Raw genomic sequence first — 21346 nt, 5'->3', positions numbered from 1 at the left:
ATTTGTATGTGAGCGGTGGCCAAAGTAGCAAGAGCTTTCTAGCTTTCTAGAGCTTTCTATGGCCACCGCCATAGTCAAGGAAATAGCAGCCAAAAACAAAAAAGGTTCAGCTAAACTACATTCAGATTACATACGCTAGGCAACAGGACATCTTTGTACTTTGGATGGAAAACACAGTGCCACGCTTTTACTAGACTGCTCCACAACCAGGCGAAGTCCTTAACAGGACTTACTACCCTCCAGCATGCATAAGCTGACTCCAGAGAAGATTAAACTGTGCTGCCGGCATGTGATGAATTTCTCTAACAGCTTCACAGACAACTCAAACGGAAATGTAGAAAAAACTCGAACGCGAAAATCCTTGCCAACATTGAATATCGATCTACCTCATCATAAAATGGCGACAGCCAGGGTATATGTCAATTGTAACGGCTGCTTTGCACCCGGGGGGTACTCCCAGAAAAATTTGGTGGGGCTGTGCGGCCCGCTTTCCAAAACCCTTACCCTATTTATGACAAAAATCTGCGACTTTCCAACCCTATTTATGACCAGACCAAAAATTCGAGACCCTATTTATGACCGTTGCAGCTGACACTGTTGCCCTAAACATAATTTTTGAAGGGCCTCTGTTTATGGACTTAGCGATAATGATGAAAAAGTAGCTTCTTCTAAAAACATACCCAGTTCAAGACTAGAGTAGAAAACCATACCCCATCAGGAGCATATTTGATAAATAGAAACACACCGCGCCGATAGGCGACCTTTTTCGTCCCCAGTGACCGCGCCAAAGAGCGCCTTAGCTCTGGGGACGATTTGTTCGCGAAATGGCTTTTGGGTTATAGAGAAATCTACCGTGTCCGCTGACCCGCTGACACCGCCATCTCGTGAGATCCTGTGACAGTTTCAAAGTTTTGTGAGCGGTGAATTGTACTTTTTTCGAATCCAAAATGGGGAATAAAGGCATGGAAGACCTTATCCCCGTTATGAACAAAATTCAAGATGCATTCTCTCATATTGGGCAGCCATCGAGCATAGATCTGCCTCAGATCGCCGTGGTTGGAAGTCAAAGCGCCGGAAAGAGTAGTGTTTTGGAAAACTTTGTGGGAAGGTAAGGAAGTGATCACGATTGTGGCTTTTTGGTTTCTCTTGAATTAAAAATTATTAACATATCTTTGTAGAGATTTTCTGCCGAGAGGATCGGGAATCGTAACCAGGAGACCACTTATACTCCAGCTTCATCCAGCCAAGTCAGGTTTGTACAATTACGTTGCATGACGAATAGAAATCTAATAGGCTTAAGCTTTATTAAAATTGATCTTGTTTATTATTTTCAGCTGTTTCAATATATATTCCTGTAAAAGGCCCATATTATAGGTACTTTGATTTAATGTCAAAAATATGAACTCCTAAACTGAAATACACATATAATATATAACTGAAACTTAACCTGAAGATGTTAAAGTGTTTTCATATAAATTTTCTTGAATATGCTAATTAACTTTATCATCCAGATTACGTGACATTCTTAAAATAGAGGTGACCATTAGCCCAGTCAGTTGAACATAATTATCACAGTACATCATGTAGACTGAAATGTAAACAAAAACGTTAAAAAATATTAATGCACGTTTCAGTGAGTGAAGAAAACATGAAGAACAGAAAATTATCCCTTTGTTCAGAGTTTGTTCATTTTATATCCCTGTCCCAAAGGGAGTGGCTCCATGAGCATAGGCATACGGGCCAGTTTTGGAAATTGTGAAAATTGTCAGGCAAAGCGCTCATGATTCGGGCAACAGCACTTGGGAGAAAACATTCCAAAATAATAGTGTTAGCATGATTTCCAAAACTTGTGAATAAAGTTTCTAGAACTTTTATCGGTTATTTTTGATGAATCCCTGAGTGTTCCTTTAAGGAGTTGGTACATGAACATTAGGTAGTATCATGTATATTGTATCATTTTAGTATATCTGCTGCTGATCTTAAGTATTGCCACTGCAGTCTGAAGATTGTTGATTGCATTGCAATGTAATGCAACGCAACGCAATAGGGTCCTGGTTCAGTGTCACCTGCTTTTAAGTAACCAGTTCTCCTCGTTCAGGAACCAACACTTCCTGAGCCTTTGCTGTTTTCCATTACTTTTAAACTTTCCAAACGTTCTGCTTCTGTCAAAAGATTATCATATTTTTTTGCTCTCATTCATTGTGTCTTGGAATGTTAACCGCTAGGAGAACAGATCATGAGATACAATGTGCAATGTACAGTAGGTTATTCTATTTGGTAACACTAGAAGAATATTAATAGCTTTTGGTAAAAGAATATTGCTTGTAAACAATAACAATATTGTTTGATAAGAAATTATTTTTCATCTTTGCTAATCTTATTGTAAAATTAATAGAACAACAGTTCATTTATGATTCAATTTTTTTTGTCATTATCATTCTTATAGCCTTACTCTAGACTTATTTTTAAGGGGAGAAAATTAATAATGACTCATTTATCGTTTTCTAACAGGGGAGTTGAAGGTTTATTGTGGGATTGGCCCAATGGGTTAGCCCGTAGCTCAAACCCCTTCTTTGTGTGTTTTACAGTCATTGAGTTAGCCAGATACTTACACATAGATATGGAAATTTTTCTAGAGTGGGCAGAGTTTCTTCACTGCAAGGGAAAAAAATTTGTTGATTTTGAAGAAGTAAGGAAAGAGATTGTTGCAGAGACTGACAGAGAAACTGGCAGCAACAAAGGAATCTCAGCTATTCCAATTAACTTGCGCGTGTTCTCTCCTCATGGTGAGTGTAAAGCACTGTGACGACTGATTTTCAGACAGTACAACTTTGTCTTGTGTGATGAGCTCATCCCTGTTTCAGTATTATTAAGTTAGGTGACTGGGAGTATGTCAATTCCCCCTTGAATGTGACGTCAGTTCATCAGAGCACTAGTTTTGCCAGTGCCCTTTTCAATATGTCTGGGTGGAGAGAGTAACTGTGAGAGTAAAGTGTGTTGCTTAAAATGTAAAAATTAACTTAAAACAATTACCCAGGTAAGGTGTTGAACCCAGGCTGCTGCACTCTTGAGTACAGCTGGCACACTTACAATAAGCCCACATCCTAGTACCAGCTGCTTTGCACGCACAGTGTAGGTGCACAGTATATTTTCAGAAGCATATCACCTCAAAGAGGTGATATGCTTCTGATATTATACAGTGTGTACTAATATTCCATCTTTTCTATTTTTTTTGTTTTTTTGCAGTTCTGAATTTGACATTGGTAGATCTTCCTGGCATGACGAAAGTTCCTGTTGGTGACCAACCTCCTGATATTGAAATCCTGATACGGAGTATGTTGTTACAGTTCATTACCAAGCCAAACTGTTTAGTGCTGGCAGTGTCACCTGCAAACTCGGATCTTGCCAACTCTGATGCACTGAAGATTGCTAAGGAGGTTGATCCTGAGGGTAAGAGTACTGTATTTAGTTTTGAAAGTGTAGTTACTTAAGCTGGCAAATGCAAGGATAACTTTTCCAAATCAAGTTACAAGGAAGTTTTATGTGTACAGCTAGCCAATGCCTCCTATACAATGTAATTGTCTCTACATGTACATTTTGTACCTGTAAGGCATGAGAAAAACTTTGAACTCATTTTGCCCAGAGCGCCAAGGTATATTATTTGGATTTTAAATTAATCCACGTTTTCAACTCAAAGTTGTTAATTTCTGACTGGAAATTATCATTTATCAAGCTAATATTTTCACTCAGACTTGCAAGACTACTGACAGAGACTACTTTCATTTGGCCATTGGGCCATCAAACTTCCATTTTCACTTACCTAAGAATAAATGTTACTTGATCTGGGCAATCGGATGTGGGCTTTTTCCTGCCCTGGCATGCATTGAGCCTACATCTGATTCCCAAAGCGATAATTCTTATTACTTTTTTTATTTTTATTAGGAGTACGAACAATTGGAGTGATAACAAAATTAGATCTTATGGATGAAGGAACAGATGCTAGAGAGATCCTAGAGAACAGAGTCCTTCCCTTGAGAAGAGGTACAGTAAGGGTGACAGTGATCAATGTTTCATAGGGTTATCAAAGATAGGCAGTGGCTGCTGGCAAAAATCACCATCTACACTGTACATGTACATGTACTTCATGATCATGGCCACTGACCTACTCTCCTGGGCTGTTCATCTTGTTCTTCAAAAAGATAAGAAAATCAGCCCCCTACTCTAACAGTAAAGCTGCCTACTATGGTAGGCAGCTGAATGGTACTGTTATTATTATTGTTTAGGCAACCTGATTAAAACATTATTACACTTTGGTGTCATAAGTCATTGGAACACCTGGCTTCTTTACCTTTTCCAGATGCACACTCTTTATCCAGAGTATTCTATTTTATACACAGCATTAAATACATCATTATGTAGATTGCAGAGACACTCAACTTGTTCTATTTGAAATCTCTAAATTGCATTAATATTGTTTCCTCAGCATTGTTTATGCACTGATAGAACCCAGAAAGAAAATTAGAGATAGAAGATTATTGCTGAGTAATTGGCCTAAAATTTATTGCGGGTTTTTAACTGTTATATGATAAATGTTCCTACATGTACATGCAGTTTCTTCTGAAACAATGTGTCTCCTGAGAATTTGTTCATCTAAAAAGACATCTGTGTTGAAAAATGTTTCTTTAGTTTGTAGTCATTTTGTGATCATGGTACATTTAAGATATCTTCGATTTTAAAATGATTTAAATGTTTCTTTGACAAATTAGTTTCTAGACTTGTTACATGTATAAATGTTTTATTGTCTTTGTACTAAAGGTTACATAGGTGTGGTAAATAGAAGCCAAGCTGACATCGATGGAAGAAAGGATATCAAGTCAGCCCTGGCCTCTGAACGGAAATTCTTCCTTAGCCATCCTGGTTATAGGTGAGTATACTTAACAGAACACGCAAACAACATGTATGGTTGCATAGATTACTTTCATGTGAAAATTATAACCAAGAAGCACCAATAAGAGATGCCGGCTAAGTAGAATAATTATTACTATAGCACTGTCTAGTAATTGAGTACATGACCGTCATGGAGATTTTAGGCTCAAATGTTAGAGATCTCCCATATTGGAAGATACATGTATAAGTATATGAATTTGATGAGCACGTCTCTAAGTCAAATTCAGCTCTCTCAGCATGATGGCATAATAGTAATTATTGCTAATGTTTTCCAATTAAGTCAAATGTGTCATGAGGGTTTTTTTTTATTCTTGGAGTGTTGGGATTTTCAAAGACTACCAAAAACCATCATTGACTTCCAGTGATTTCCATAGATTTCCAAAGATTCTCTAGTGCCTATTTCCAGGATTTGTTATTTTTCATCTAACACAACCACGTTGCCAGTGTTTGATTTTTTCCTTCTAAAATTGGGGAATTTGGAGGAAGTACTGCCATTTTTCATAGACTGTTACATTTTGGTTTTAGATGTTTTTTCTAGAGAGTTTGTCTGATAATGTCTGTAGGTCAATTGTGTTATCTCAATAAATCATTGATTTCTTGATGTTCAATGACAATCATTCCAGACACATGGCAGACAAAATGGGAACTTCATATTTACAAAGGGTTCTTAACCAGGTGAGGCTTGTCTCAATTACTTTGCATTTTTACTTTAGTAAGTAGCAATTTTGGCAAAGATTTGTAATATTTAATGATGATCCATTCTCCAGCAATTGACCAATCATATCAGGGAAACCTTACCAGCCCTTCGAAGTAAATTGGAAGAGAACATCATGGAAATTGAGAAAGAAGTCAAAGGCTTTGAAAACTATAATCCAGATGACCCTTCCATGAAGACTAAAGCCCTTATGCAGTAAGTAATTAGTAAAAAACATCAAAATACATGACTTTAAGTTGAACCTCTGATAATGCCTTAATCGAAAATGGAGGCTGGGTGCCCATGAGCTTAGGGGCTGGTACCCCCAATCTAAACCCAGGTCGTAGTACACCCTAGATAAGCCTGCCCTACCTGCACTGGAGCCATGAGCCCAACCCACCAGCCCCAGCCCCAGCCCCAGCTCCAGATCTAGCAACCATGACACTGAAACTAGAAATTCAGTGGAAAAATTGCAAAATAAACAACATCTAGAACTAACAAAGATATAGAAAACTAAAGCTCAAGGGGTAGGAGAGAGAGTAAAAAAACACTAAAAATGTGACTCTGAGTACTGCTGAAAGTGTCTATGAAAACCCCTGTAATAAACTTTCATGTAGTTAAGATGAATTAATTTCTGTATCACTCTAACAGGATGATTCAGCAGTTCAATTCAGACTTTGAGAAAGCCATTGAGGGTTCTGGAGATACAATTGACACTAAGGAGCTGTCAGGTGGAGCTAAGATAAACCGGATATTTCATGAGAGATTTCCTTATGAGTTAGTCAAGGTAATGAATGATTTTATACTTTACACTTTTTGAACAAATACTGACGTAGAGTACAGTTGCAAATTGATGAAAAAAGATCAAAGATTATTGTGGACAATCAAAGATCAAAGATATTGCGGACAATCCCATGATAAATTCTCCTAAAGCCATATCTACAATCTGAGGTTTTGAGTGGGCTTACTGTCTAAGCCTGTGGTGTTCTATCCAGGGCAGTCAGTGACTACATACATTGCAATTAAGTTTCACTGAAAATAGGCCATTCTACAGTTGTTTGCTTAGTTACATGTACTTGGCCTATGGATGCAAGCTAGCCTGGAGGTGACCTTGCTTTGATACAGACCTCTCTGCTTTTCTCATGTAAATGCCAACTAGTAAGCATAGGAACAACTTGATTTGCACAACAAAAGGAGTGAGGTCTTAATCAAAACAAGGTCACCTGCAGCATCGCTGCCATTCAAAGGCCAAGTCACTGAACAGACAACTGTATTTAAAATGGTCTATTCTTTGACCAGTCTTTCCAGCCTGACAGCCTGAAATCTCTTTAATAAATCAATCGACTTTTTTTGAACCAATTAATTAAGCTTGTTAAATTGGATGAAGTAGAGTAGTATTTTAATACTACTACTCAATAATTAAAATTATTGTTTGCTAAACCTGGTAGTAATAGTCAGACTAGAGAAGAAAAAACAGTCATTTTGGTGATGTTGCTTGAGAGAAACATTTTATAATTGATATCTTTTCTTGTGAAATCATAGGTGGAATTTGATGAGAAGCAGCTCAGGAAAGAAATTATGTTTGCCATCAAGAACATTCATGGTATCAGGTAAGGGTTAGTTTATAAACCATACAGGCAATTAAATTAATATCTAATATCCTCTAGTCTTGCATGGTCATACACCTACAAAGTGATATACGGATAAACATTCATAATCAAAAGTATAACAAAATTCTCGAACGTGACTGGGTATCAGCAACCTGATTTGAGCATTAATTGGACAGTGTACACGTCATGCTTGTAATTGGACAGTACGCATCATTTTGTGCGTGCTGTTGCGATGCACTTTGTTGAGTAAACTGCTGTGTTTTTCAGCATTCATAACAACGTTTAATCGTTCAGTGCTCAATTGATGGTTTGTTCATTTCTTGAATGTTGTCATAGTTTTGATTAATTGGTAACAGGACATCGTGTTGTCCAATTCAGTCTGTAATCATACTCGTGATTAACAAATCGGACTCCCGCTTTGTGGTCGTCCGATTTTGTTAATCACTCGTATGATTACAGACTGAATTGGACTCCACTCAGTCCTATTACCATTGTTAATTAGTTTACAGAAGTATACACTTGATTGGAGTGAGGAGCTTCCAACTAAATTGTCTTTAGTTATAACTGTAGCTTGCTCAAGTTTAAAGGACACAAGATATAATGTAGGCTACAGCCGAGCTTGTAAATGGCGAACTGGTAATGCATCCTGCTATTTGAGATTTTTAACCTTGTTGCATTTTTTCTAATTAATGTTTGAATGCTGTCCCTGACTCCTACATGTACTTTATAATTTAATGTTCTGAGGGTTTTTTTGTTTTCTTTGTTTGATACACAGTGAATTTTTGTAACAGTACTCATGGAAATGTTACCACATTAGTATGACATTTCTTTTCTCGAAATAGGGTTGGTCTCTTCACACCTGATATGGCCTTCGAAGCAATAGTAAAACGTCAGATTGAGAAACTTAGAAACCCAGCGGTGAAGTGTGTGGACATGGTTATGTCAGAATTAACTAATGTCATCAAGAAATGTTCAAGCCAGGTGAAGTGGAGGCTTAATGCAACATTATTGATAATTAATTTCAAATTAATTATATTATTTCATAATTATAAAATAATACATTGTTAGTCCCACATGTACATGTACTTTAAATTATGTAGCTCATTTTATGTACAGTGAAACACTGGAATTATGAGTGCAAGCATGATGTAGGGCTCATGAAGATGTTTGATCAAAATTTGTTTGTCAGAGTGAAAGAAAATTATACGTGGAGACCATTGATTAGAAGTAAAAAAGAAAGAGAGAGATAAAGGAAAGAAAGAAGCTACTGTAAAACATAAAATCATGTCAAATTACATGTAGACACTGAAGTCCAAAATTGAATAATATCATTAGCCTGAAAATGGGGGATTTGTGAACAGAGACTGTTATTGCATGTACTGTGTAATAATGTTGTAATACAATGTATGCTTCAAATCAACTGCAGAATAATCCAGATGTGTTGAAAGTGCATAACTAAGGTATGAAGGCACTTTTTATTATTTTTTTTTTGTGATTATTTTATTTTGATTCAATAATTATTGTTCTCTAAATGGCAGATGGACAAATACCCTCTGCTTAGGGATCAGGTGGAGAAAATTGTTGTTCAACATGGAAGGAAAGGAGAGGTTAAATCCAAGGATCAGGTACTTATATTGAAATGTACAAACATAAGCTTTTGGGAACCATGGTTGATGCTGTGCAGTCAGAAATTGTTGCTGGGGTTACAGTTTGCATTCATGCCCTCTCCAGGGTGATCACATTTTGTTGGGCAGGACACTTGCTTTTCTCTGCCCAGTTGTAGTGATGGGTATAAGCAAATTAAATGCTGGTGGTAACCCTACAAAAGGCCTACTGGGTAGCATCCTATCTGGGAGGAAATAATGTATGGCATGAGGTATATACCAAAAACTTACTAAATATCATCCATGCCTCCTTGCAGGTTAAAACGTTTATTGACATGGAACTTGCTTATATCAACACAAATCATCCTGATTTTATTGGATATGCAGAGTAAGTCAATTTCATTTCATTATCTGAACTGATACTGAGCTTTGTGGTTGGTTGTGGACAATAGTGCATTGTTCATGGCTACTATTCTGTAGGACAGGCAGTCCTCCTTCAGGTGTATGGAATAGATATTTCTTCCACCTTGCCACATCTGTCTTCTCGTTGCTAAGATCCTGGGTGGATAAAAAATAATGGCTGCCTCTAGTTGTTCAAGGATGGATAACACTATGGTGTTTTTAAAAACTACTGGGACCTGGTTCTGGTTGTTCCAAGATAGCTTTGTTGATTTTGTTAATACTTACCCACTGCTGTATGCAAGTGAATATATGAATTATCAAATATTTGATCAGCAAAAGAAAGTCTTGAAGACGTGAGATCATTGTAGTTATTTACATGTACATACCTGTACTTTTAACAGTACTTTAAAAATAATGCTTGACTTAGAGCTGCAATACCAAGTGCAATGCCCTACCAATTGGGCTATCAAGCCAACTGGAGCTGGGATGTTGCAAATTTCTGTTACATACCTGTAGATGGTAAAAATATGCATGAATATATGAAACATACAGTATATTCAAACTGCAAGAAAATGATTTAAAGACATGATCAACAGATCATTGCAAGCGATTCAGGGTAGACTTTCTCCACGAGTACTTGGAGCCTCATTTGTGCTACTCGAGCAAAGACGTTTCCGACAATACTGAGGAGGGGGAAGCCATGATAGTTGTTGCAATTGCTCCTATCACTCTTGTTTTTAGTGACACTGAATATTGGCATCCGTTGTGTCTTGTGGCACTCTGCCTTCCCTTCAGCACAGGCAAAGAATCTTGTGCTGTTGGTGGAGGATGGATGCGTGACTTGTAACACTTTGGGATCTCTGCAGGGATACCGTTTTTTCCAGGTCCCTTGCCGGGTACAAGAGAGTCCATGGCCTTGTTGAGCTCCTCACCAGTTGGCTCTCTACAGTGTATCTAGCTCCTTCAGCACAGACAGGCACTCAAAAGCATTTAGGGCTCCTTCTGAGACAACATTGTCTCTTGCATATTACTCAGATGCCACTAAATGCCCATTTAATTTTCCAGATATGCAATCCTGAACTGCTGCCAGAAGTTGGGTAGCATGGGAGCGATAGCTCCCTTAGCTGGCAGTCAGTTCTGTAATATTTTAAAATGCAGTTGAATTGTCATTGATGTGTATTATTTTCTTGTAGGGCATCAAGTAGTACCAACCCTGGAGAAAGAAAAGTAAAGAGAACTGTGTCAAACCAGGTGTGTTCAACTTGGCAAAATCAACTTTGAGCTCAATTTTGTTGTTCATGTTTGAGTTAATTTTGGATGTGTATGGACCATACTGTATTTCATTGTGGAACAACTAAAGTTGTAACTTTTCTCATTTTCTGTACTTTGATTTAAACTTTCCAGTCCCACAGTTTTGTTTGGTTGTTTTCTTTATAGGCTTTTGTTCTGTAAAAAAACTTTAAATATTAAAGAAAAAATGTTGAGCTAAGCAATTACAGATTATCTCTCCACAACCCATTAACACTCACCTTGTATTGTTTTCTCTCAGGTGATTAGGAAAGGGTGGCTGACAATAAGCAATGCCGGGTTTATGAAGGGAATGAACAAAGAGTACTGGTTTGTACTCACAGGTAAGTTATGTACCTGTTCAATAAGATAGGGTGAAGGTAAAGTCTGCATACGAGTCAAGTAGCCCACTGGGCCGGAGCATATTCCAGTTTCCTTAGTATGAAGCGACTAGGAGTATTTCTACTCCCCCCTGGATGGGATGCTAGTTCATCGCAGAGGAACCCCCAGCATTAAATTCGCCAGTACCAATTTATACACCTGGGTGGAGAAAGGCACCGTGAGAGTAAAGTGTCTTGCCCAAGAACACAACACAATGTCCTGGCCAGGGCTCAAACCGGGACCACTTGATCTGGAGACGAGCGCACTAACCATGAGGCCACCGTGCCTCTACATGTACCTGTTCAATGGTAAACTAAAATTCAAATTTTGTGTGCTCTTACTTGTGGGTATGTCCAGATGAAACCCTGGTGTAAATTCTAAAAAAGTGCAGCTTTCAAGCAGTACTTTTATGTCTCTTTGCCGTGTTCGTATGCATTATGTAGAAATACATACTTGAACTGAATCTGGGCCCAACTAAGATCCCACCTCGTTTTTCTCTACTTTTCTTTAGTTTGCTTTGAGTGCTTTCTGTGGCTGTCAGGTGTTGAGAAAGACATCAACATCAACAGTCCTTGTTTCCTTTTGGGCAGATCTGCACTTTTCTCCAGTGAACCACCACCTGTCTAGTGCAGTGGTCTCTTGCATCCTACTCCTGCAAAAATGAACTGATGCCAACTTGTTCGGATGTGTTGGGTCATTGACTTGGCCTCTTTGTCGTTAAGGCTTTCAAGCAACGTATCTCTTGTCCCAGGGTTGTCCTCCTTAAGACGCTCTTGCGCATCTTTTGTGTTAGTTTCTGTGGTCAAAGAATATTTCTGTGTTGTTGATTATTCCTCTTTAGTATCACCCAACTTGTGGACTAATGCAAATCCTACATTTTAATTGGCTAAGCTACTAGAGGACTATTAGTAATAGTCCTCGTGTAGCGAAATTGGTGCAATTGAGCGTGACGCTTTCTTTTGTTTTAGTCCCAAATAAATCTTTCTTCAACTTGCATTTGCTTACTTTATTATTGCCTTTTTCTGTCTGACTAGTTGGGTGATAATAAAACAATAATTGTTTTATTATCTAATTATTAGACCCTTCACCCTCAAGGGCCATGGGTCAATAGCCCATTTGGCTTTGCCTCATGGGCTATTGACTCCTAGCCCTTGCGAGCTATGGGTCTAATTGTTAATTAGCCCTCTTTAGCCCTCATTTACTGGCTTGTTCAGGATTCCTGCCAGGGCCATATTTATACATGTACATTGTCCAGGTACTTCACCCTGATAGCCAGGCCCCTTCTTCTCTTTTGCTCACTTTCCACAAATAACGACTCTAGGGGGTGGACTTTAGGAGTCATGCATGGAAACGAATTCAAGGAATCTCAAGACATTGTATTCCTTATTCAACAGGTGCATGTAAATTGAGGGGGATAGAAATTGAAGATATTTCAAGATTGTACTGATTGATGAGAATGCTTCTACTAGACGTTGTTGTTATTTCTCTTTTTAAAAGACCTTTTTCCTGGCATTGAAACCCAGGGGAGGGAGGGGGGGGGGTAGGAATTCTGAAAAGTCCTATACGGGGAGGCACGGCCCTGAGTTCCCAACCCCTTACCCTTTATTATACATGTACCATTTTGACAGAAAAGGAACCCCTTTCCTATACCTTAAATTGGAGAAGGGTACCCCTGTCACATATTTCATAACTGGCCTGTATTATAAATACATGTACATCATCAAAAATGGAAGTCTTCAAGATTGTCATTTTCATGCATTGTGTAATTATTGAAATGATACTATCATAAGGTGCATCTGTTAGAAGTATTTTTATTAAAGGGACTTTAAAAGAACTAAATGACAGAAAGATTTACCTACCCTTTCGTATACCTCAACTTGTGAAATCCCTACCCTTTAATATACCCCAAGCCTGAAAAAGGTACTCCTTTAGGCAGAGCCTCCCCATGTAGGCCATTACAGGGACTACTATCCCTCTCCTCCTCTGCAGGGATTAAAAATGGTGGGGACAAATGGTAGAGGTTACATACTGCTTGTTTGTTTGTTAACTAAGCTGGCATGCGATGTTAAAGTAGCAAACGTAGGTTATGCCAGAAATAACTCCCAGCATTAGAAATCTTCAGTGTTAATATTTGTTATCTTATTTTTTTTAGCCGAAGCTCTTTCATGGTATAAGGATGAAGAGGTAAGATGGATTTTCAAATACAGATGACAATACTGTTGATAGAGTTTCTTTTGAGTTGAAAACCTTGGTAGAGTTGAGTTCATGTTTAGCATTTAGATGGTGAGGATTTAGCATACTATCATGCTAGCATTTAGCAAGCTAAAATATTATCATGTAACCATGTTAACTTAAAAGCCAAATTGTTTTTTTTTTTATCAGCTTTCCCCTCCATTGTTTATTCATTTAATTTTTTACATAATTAAATTGTTACTTAGCTCATGAAAATGTTGATGAATGAAATAAGATAAATGAAATGTTAGCCTGGTTACATGTTAGCATGTTAGTATACTGGCATGCTAACATGCTGTAGGGGCGCAGTGGCCTCATTGGTATGCTTGTTTTCGGATCGAGCATGCTAGCATGTTAGAATGCTACATACTAACATGACAGCCTGACAATATGCTAACATTTTGGTAGGTTAGGTTGCAGTATGTGTTGCAATATGTTCAAATTAAAACTCATGTTTAAAGGTGCTCAGTCACGGTATTTTGAGTTATTTTGGCCATATACAAAATTACCTTTTAATGGTAGGAAACCTGAAAGTGACAGTTTAATAAGATAGAAAAACATCAAAGAGATAATGATAAACCATAAAGGAACAAGGATGGCTAAGGATGGAGAAGATTGACACGGATTACAAACGACGAATTTGAAAAATCGAGGCTAAACTTTTCAATATGCGCAAAACGTCACGTAGCTCCTTTAAACTCCAACTTGTCTTTGTATAGAATTCGTCTGAGGAGATTGCATCTGGCATATCAGCAACGTGTTGATCGAGCCACTGCGCCTTACTGCCAGGTAGCAATGGGACGAGAATGGTCAAGTTTCTTCTTTTTCTTTGGCGGGACCAAATTTACGCATGCTCCATACAGTAACCTAATGTATATTTGTTAGATTCGACACGACGTTTGAAGCGGTGTCGCATTTCTGTCGGATAATGCGAGAAGACCAGTCGAACGTGCGGCAGAAATGCCGCAGCCGATTCAGACGTCGAATTTCCGTCGATTTAAATTCGTTTAATTGAATTCGACACGGTAGAAATATTTACTGAGTGACTGTGTTACTATGTTAGGTTGTCTAAGGGCCAGTTATTTTAGCTCACAGATGCTATTGATGTAGTGGGAAATGTTTACGTGTTTCTCTTTTAAAGGAGGAAGTTAAAAAAAATACTTTTGATTTATGTGTTGTTTTCAGGAGAAGGAGCAGAAGTATCAGTTGAGGTTGGACGGTGTGCGCTTGCGTGACGCAGAGGCAGGTTTCATATCCAGAAAGGCTGCTTTTGCTATCTTCAATCCTGATCAGAAGTAAGTCAGCTTTTCTCCGCCGTCAAGATACTGAATCTAGTGCTGAACAGTGCTAATGATTTCAAGGTTTCTTCACGGTAACAGAGTTCAAACACGCACATCTGTCCCTTCCATTCGGGGGTAATAGACGGGACTCTTGATCTTGAGGAATTCACATTTGGAGAAGGTTGAGCTTTTGTCTTGAAGCAGTCCTGACAAATACTTAACAATTTTAGGACGAGGTTGAGTAAAATATCGTGATTTCTGAGTGACGAGCAGATCTATTATTTGCCGAAGGCGAAGGCCGAGGCAAATAATTGATCTGCAAGACACTGACAAATCACGATATTTTGTGATAAATCATTCGATCATTAAGTTTATTTTCATATTTAAATTACTCTCTGTCGGCTCAAGGAAGCGTGGTTACAATTAGACATGAGTAGAACAGAAAGTCACGTGGTGGGTTCTCAGCCATTGAAAGGAAAGAAAAAATGCATCGAATGATAATTTGTATTAGTAAGGGCTCAGAACAAGGATGAGATAAAAAGTATTTTATAGAGTCATTGACCAAGATAAATAGAATGAACGCTAAGATAAATGATATGAATGAAATTTTTTCTTTGCTGCATGGCACCAGAGGTCTTTAGGAAAAGGACAATAGTGGGCAATTCCATGAGACATGCCTGAGGAGAATCATGGTAGTTGTATCCATTAAAACAAAATCCAGTCCAAGATGATGAAAACAACTACCATGATCCCCTGCAGGCTCGTCTCATAGAGGGAATTGCCCATCAAAAAACTGAAAAAAGTTAGGTGCCAGAGTGAGCAGGATTATTGTTTTAGTCTTCCCGATAAACCTAGAGGCACCAAGGAAAATCTGTATGCAAGAAATGCATGGAAAGCAGTAAGCATAATCTTTATATTGAAGCTGGAGCTTTAACAACCCATGTCTCGATATATTCAGTCGAAGGCAACCTGAAAATAATGCTTTACCACGTTATTATAAACAGTTAAAAACGAGAGCTAATATTGAACCATAAAGGAACAGGGATGGCAGATATTGGGAACGATTATGATCGATTACGAACACAGAAGACTTTGAATTTCTCGATGCATCTCACGCTCCCCCGGTTTGAAGTCCCTTGGGAAATTTCTCTTGCGGATTCGGTTCATGGTACTTTTAAGCGCCCTTGTAGAGTACATACAAGTGCTTTGTCGCGTAAGCAAGGTAATATTTTATTGATGTGAACCAGTGTCGTGCCCTTTTAACACTCTTTAGAAACTTATTTAAAGACTACAAGTCGCTGGAGCTGGCGGGGGAAAACCAAGATTCAGTAGACAGCTGGAAAGCCTCGTTCTTACGTGCGGGGGTTTACCCTGAGAGGGAAGCATCAGAAGAAAAGAGCCTGGTAAGGACCATAAGAAGAACGCGCTCACGTGATCAATAGTTCAACGTGAGATTTGCGTTGATGCGAACAAAAGTAATTAGAATGTGACATCCCTATCTTGGGAGACCAAGATAATGGAGCTAACATCCAACAGATTTTTTAAGTGACTGACAGTATGTCCGTTAGATCACATCTATTATGTTCTTGGATTTCGAGAGAGTGAAGAGGTAGATTGTAACAACTTTATGTCATCTTTTTATGTACAATTTCTCCTCGTGATACAGCACTAGCTGGCATTATTTTCGGTTCCTCTAACTTGAAACGCAACGCCATGTCAATTTGATGCAGTGTTACAATGTACATGTTTGGTGCTCGTCATTTTTTGTCTTTTCCACAGCAAGGTGAAATTGGCACCCTTGATCCGCAGATGGAGCGTCAAGTGGAAACCATAAGAAACTTGGCGGATTCTTACATAAAGATCGTCAGCAAGACCGTTCGAGATCTCGTCCCTAAAACTGTCATGTTCTTTGTGATAAACAACGTAAGCTTACGTCATTGTATGTACTGTTTTCAGGTGGCAAGTACCACTTCAAATTAATTTAACATATTTCAGCTCTCGGATATAATGAGCAAACCTTGTGTTAATTGGCCATTTTACAAGTGAACATTGACTGACCGTGGTATCTGATATTGGATATAAACAAGGCATGAAAATTGGAGTTTTAATCGATTGCGCAGTCTCATTCCCAGTAAAGCAACTTCCATCAATCCCATTCCCAGCGGCCGCGATGCATTTGCTCAGCAACAAAGATCGAGGCTTCAAGGCAAAATCGGAACTTTAGCCAGCGTAAGCACAACAGTTACTCTCTGCGCATGTTTAGAAACCTCTGTCAAACTACGATCCATGTTCTCAGTAAAGTCAGAACCAGGATTTTCTGGTTACGGTCTTTGATTTTGCCCAGATCGTAGGGGGGCGTTTACTCATCGCTGACTGAACTGACGCCCGCTCTGGGGACGAGATTGAACATTTATTTTATCAAGTAGCTATAATACCAAGCTTCACTCACTGTCACGTTGTGAGGCACTTGGCAACGTATCTGACAAATGCAAATTAGTGCGAGTCCAAGAATTAACTTACGCTTAGAGCTGTGTACAACACAACGTTGACGACGATAGCGGAGTACACGTCCACGTAAAACTTAAGAACTTAAGTTTAATTTGAATTCAGAATATTATAAAAGTGTTCCTTGTTTTTTAATCTAAATGCTCTTTTCTATTTAACGCACGTAGGTGAAGGATTTCATTGGTCAGGAATTGTTGGCGCATTTGTATTCTAGTGGAAATCAGGTAAGAAAAACACGAAGGCAGGTGTGAAGCTAGTTCTCTCATCGTCCCTGACTCTCTCCCCTGATTAGCAACGTGAACCAGAGGGTAACCAGACGAGTCTAAAATTAGATTGAATTTGTTAAAAGACCTAATCTCGTTATTGCGCAGACAATCAAATGGCTGGAAAGCCAGCATTCCCCTTTAGTAGACAGCACATTTTGATTTACAGCATGGCGTTTTTTGGGCACGTGAAAAAATCGTGGCGCTTTTTTTCTTCAAAGCATTCTTTGCTTGCTGTTCACTGTTTACTCACTCATTTAAAGACTTGCGTGTAAATTCAATAAGAATATCTGCTGCGTTTTGCCATTGATTTAGAATGACTTGATGAAGGAAAGCGACGCCGAGGTTGCTCGCCGAGAGGAGATGTTACGCATGTTTCACAGCTTAAAGGAAGCTCTTCGGATTATTGGTGACATAGACGCATCCACAATCAGCACAGCCCTCCCACCGCCTGTTGACACAGGAAACCTGGACCTGACTGATTCATACAAGCCGCCAAGGTATGACTATGACGTCACTCATTTGCTACGCTCGACACTATAAACAGTGTAATAAAACGCGAGTTCTGCTTCCATCAACTGAGAAACTGACAAACAAAGGTATAAACGAACAAACGGACCAGCCAACCAAGCAGGAAAAGAGCGCAACTGGATTAACCAGAAAACTCACGAAGAAGTGAACGAAGGAAGGAACGAAGGAACGAATGGTTGGACGGACGCACAGACCAATAATTATTACTCAAGGACCCAAACAAACAAATGAACAAACAAGGGTGAAAAGGTTAACGTTTACTAAACGTTATCAATAACGCATCAGTTTTCTGTTTCACACTGCGGAGTAAATTTTTTAATAAACCTTTTAGCAGTTTTCTTGTTACGGGTGACTATGAAGTACACATGGAGATAAACAAAACTAATGATTTTCCTTTTTGTTATTACAGGGGGGCTAGACAACCTCCTGCACCTCGACCGTCCTCAAATCACGGCTCAAATCACGCCCCGCCATCTCGCCCGTCCCGTCCCGTACCGGGCGTACCATCCCGACCAGATAGTGCGCCTTCGGTACCCAAGTAAGTAGATCAGATTGTTTTTGATTTGATTGCCCCGCTCTCCCATACACGTGGTTGTTGTTAATCAACACTATTTACATGCCAACTATGTGCTTGGGGATTAACGTAAGCTTAGTCTCGGTCCACTCCACCAAGGTTGACTGAACATTCTGGACCGACTAAGTCTAAGGTAAACCACAACTAAAGGAATGGTATGTTGTGTTATTAGACATTTTAATTACTATCTCTATTTTTATTAGCTGAGAGCACACAACTATTTCACTCTGACATCGAATTGTACAGACGATATGATTTTTACATGCGTAGCTGCCATCATTTTTTTTTTTATAAATAATAGATTTAGGATGGGATCATGCATGTGGGCTACGTGCACGAGCCTTAGTTTCTTAGTTCACGCTCAACATGGTGCAACTATCACTTTAAACCCTGTTTTGACCACGGCTTTATTATATAGACGCTCGTTTTCTCAACCTTTAGCACAATTGAGTTCTTTTCCGCTCAAGGTTTAATGCCGTTCTACTTCGGCTGTCCGTGTTAGTTCCTAGACATTCCACTTTCCATTGTTTATTATGTTTAAATTATTGTTTCACGAGATTTCTTCGCCTCCTTCGCAGACGCCCTTAGGGCTCGTCCACGCGTTACTTCCCCACGAGAAGAAGGAACGCGTGACGAGCCCTTAGAGCGTATGCTTGGAGGCTAGAGATTTCATAGAGATTTCACTACCTCACGGTTGGCGCATGTTGGAAAACCTAACTAACAGTGGTCATGTTTCCTTTGATTGAAGATAGGTGCATGTACTTCGCAAACAAAGACTTGGATTGCACTTGATACCGTTGCCCACATTGACATGGATGGTACCGATCCTTCTGAACCCCTTCTTTGTCATTTTCCCCGCTTTTCGCTAGATGAACTACGATGGATAGCATTGTAATAAGTGTGTGTGTTCCAGTGACCTTCTCTGATATGTTAATTTGACCTTTTCCATCACCACAGGAGACCCAACGCACCAGGCAAACCTGCCCCTCCACCGCCGGTACCCGGTCGTCCTCCTGTGCCATCAAGACCTTAAGTAGTAATCACGGCAACGTAGGATCCAAATGTCACACCAAACGTTTCATTCGTACCATTATATGAATTAGTCGTATTAAAATCTTCCAAAACATGTGGGAAAATATAATAACCTTTTGATGAATAGTTAGCCTCAAAGTATGTTCGACGAAGCTATGTACTGTAGTACGATTAAGTAATCCAGTGATGAATTTCTAAGCTGTCACTTCTAATCAAGAATAGTACTTACTAGGCATATATTAGAATCTTAGGATAGCCCACTGACGAATAGGTATACTAACAATCTGATTGGCTACACAGGGGCTATGTATTTAAGTATTATTATACGAGCGCGCGTTGGATATGAGATGGTAGATAGCCAACGAGGCGCATGGCGCTGATTTGGCTATAAACATCTCATATCCAACAAGCGCGAGTGAAATGAATGTTTTATTAAAAACACCCCAAAATATAGAAAACTAAAATAAAAAGAAAAACGCCCGAATCAATTCCGCGTACGCTTTCCATATTTGTAGAACGTGGTATCATGGCTTATATACCATGATGGCTAAGCCAATGAAAATTCTTGAATCGGTTAGACCGGTCAGTGGGTTATGATGGCTCGCTTTCGGTTGCTATCGACTGTGATATCATCAACCGATAGAAACCTCGAGCTCGCTGTTTAATTGTTAAATATTACCATTCTCAGAGAGGCAGGATGGAGGGAAAGTGCAAAGAACTTATATAGTATGATAGGGATAGTTTAGTCTAAAGCTTGTTAGTCACGAAAACACGCGCAACTAGCCAAAAAAATACGGTTTAGTTGGTTTCATTTTATGTTCGCCGATTTAGAATAGTAAGAGGGGAAAATATGAACGAGTGTATAAAGAGAAGAGGGAGTCCACGAGGGGAACAGCTTTTTAACAGTTGTACAGTATTGATAAAAGATTCAATAATCTTGCGATTGGTATCGCCCAGATACCGACTATCGCAAACTTGTAGCCTCTTCCAGGCGTTCAGTTGGTGCGCAGCACGAAAAACGGCCAGCGAAAAAAATTGAGGAGAACCGCGGCTATAGAAACTAACTGAACACCTGCAATAGGCTAGCAAACTTGCAGTGTGTTAGGCAGCACAACCCAACTAGATCGATAGACGACAGGCGCATCGACGAGAATCAGCAGGAAAACTGCTCAGTTTACGACGTGTCTCACGAATGTTCTGTGTTAACAGTAACTAACTTTAAGTGAGAAAAGGCCGCAGTTTGACTCCTGCGACCACAATTTGAAATTCTCGGTTACTATTGATTTCATTTGTAGCTGAAGCGGGGCTGGGCCCCTAGTCTACGTATATGGTAGCAAATACAGGCTGTAGAGATAACTAGATCATGCAAATTTGGAATACAGTTATCACTAAGTTCGATAGTCTGGCATCAGTCTGTGAGAGTTGAACACGTTTATAATCTGGTAAGCCTGTGAGCAGGCTCTCTTGTTTGGGCTGGGGGCGCAAAGCGCACCTGCGAGTCGAGTTTCTAACCCCTCAAGGTCGCTCGCGCGCTAAAGCGAAAAAGCCAGAAATCGAAAGAAAGCAGTACCAAACACTACAGCCTGCACGCAGGCTATAATCAGGAGTGTTTAGTGAATTCAGTTAGAGCAATAACCACTTTTTGACTCGTGATACTCAAGTCATCGCGAGCATAGTCTAATTTTACAATGGCTGATACTGTATATAAAAATAAATTTTGTAGAGAAAGAAGACAATGAAGTGCAGAGTTCTATTACCACTATGAATGTAGTTGTGTTTTGTGTAACCTAGGCCTTCTGTAACAACATGCGAGTGTAGGCTAAGACACCAGCCTCCACAACTGTAAATAAGTCGCGTGCCTCCTGCCATCATGATGGGCTTTTGTTATTATTTAGCAAGAGGATTTAGGAATTATTAAAGTTGCAAACTCAGAAATGTTCTTCCAAAGTATTTCGTCTTCGATTATCCCTTATATGCTTATTTGTTCGTATTTTACGTTGTTGC

At 39.2% G+C, this 21346-nt stretch overlaps 1 protein-coding gene across 1 annotated transcript; it reads left to right on the top strand.

Moving 5' to 3' along the window:
* Positions 1-762: 762 nt before the first annotated feature.
* Positions 763-21302, top strand: LOC145496977 (dynamin-1-like). Its single transcript, XM_081476747.1, has 23 exons — positions 763-1108; positions 1179-1252; positions 2637-2786; positions 3247-3450; positions 3943-4041; positions 4816-4924; positions 5571-5622; positions 5715-5857; positions 6293-6428; positions 7184-7251; positions 8094-8232; positions 8790-8876; positions 9173-9243; positions 10451-10508; positions 10807-10888; positions 13078-13109; positions 14343-14452; positions 15711-15840; positions 16217-16360; positions 17110-17166; positions 17521-17705; positions 18146-18274; positions 19268-21302. Exons 1-23 carry the CDS (start codon positions 948-950, stop codon positions 19341-19343), a joined length of 2496 nt encoding a protein of 831 aa, XP_081332873.1. The 5' UTR covers positions 763-947; the 3' UTR covers positions 19344-21302.
* The last annotated feature ends 44 nt before the right edge of the window (positions 21303-21346 follow it).

This window comes from Orbicella franksi, chromosome 1, assembly GCF_964199315.1.
Source record: "Orbicella franksi chromosome 1, jaOrbFran1.1, whole genome shotgun sequence".
Taxonomy (NCBI): Eukaryota; Metazoa; Cnidaria; class Anthozoa; order Scleractinia; family Merulinidae; genus Orbicella; species Orbicella franksi.
Note: the sequence above shows the minus strand (reverse complement) of the source record. Positions and strands in the feature narration are given on the sequence as shown.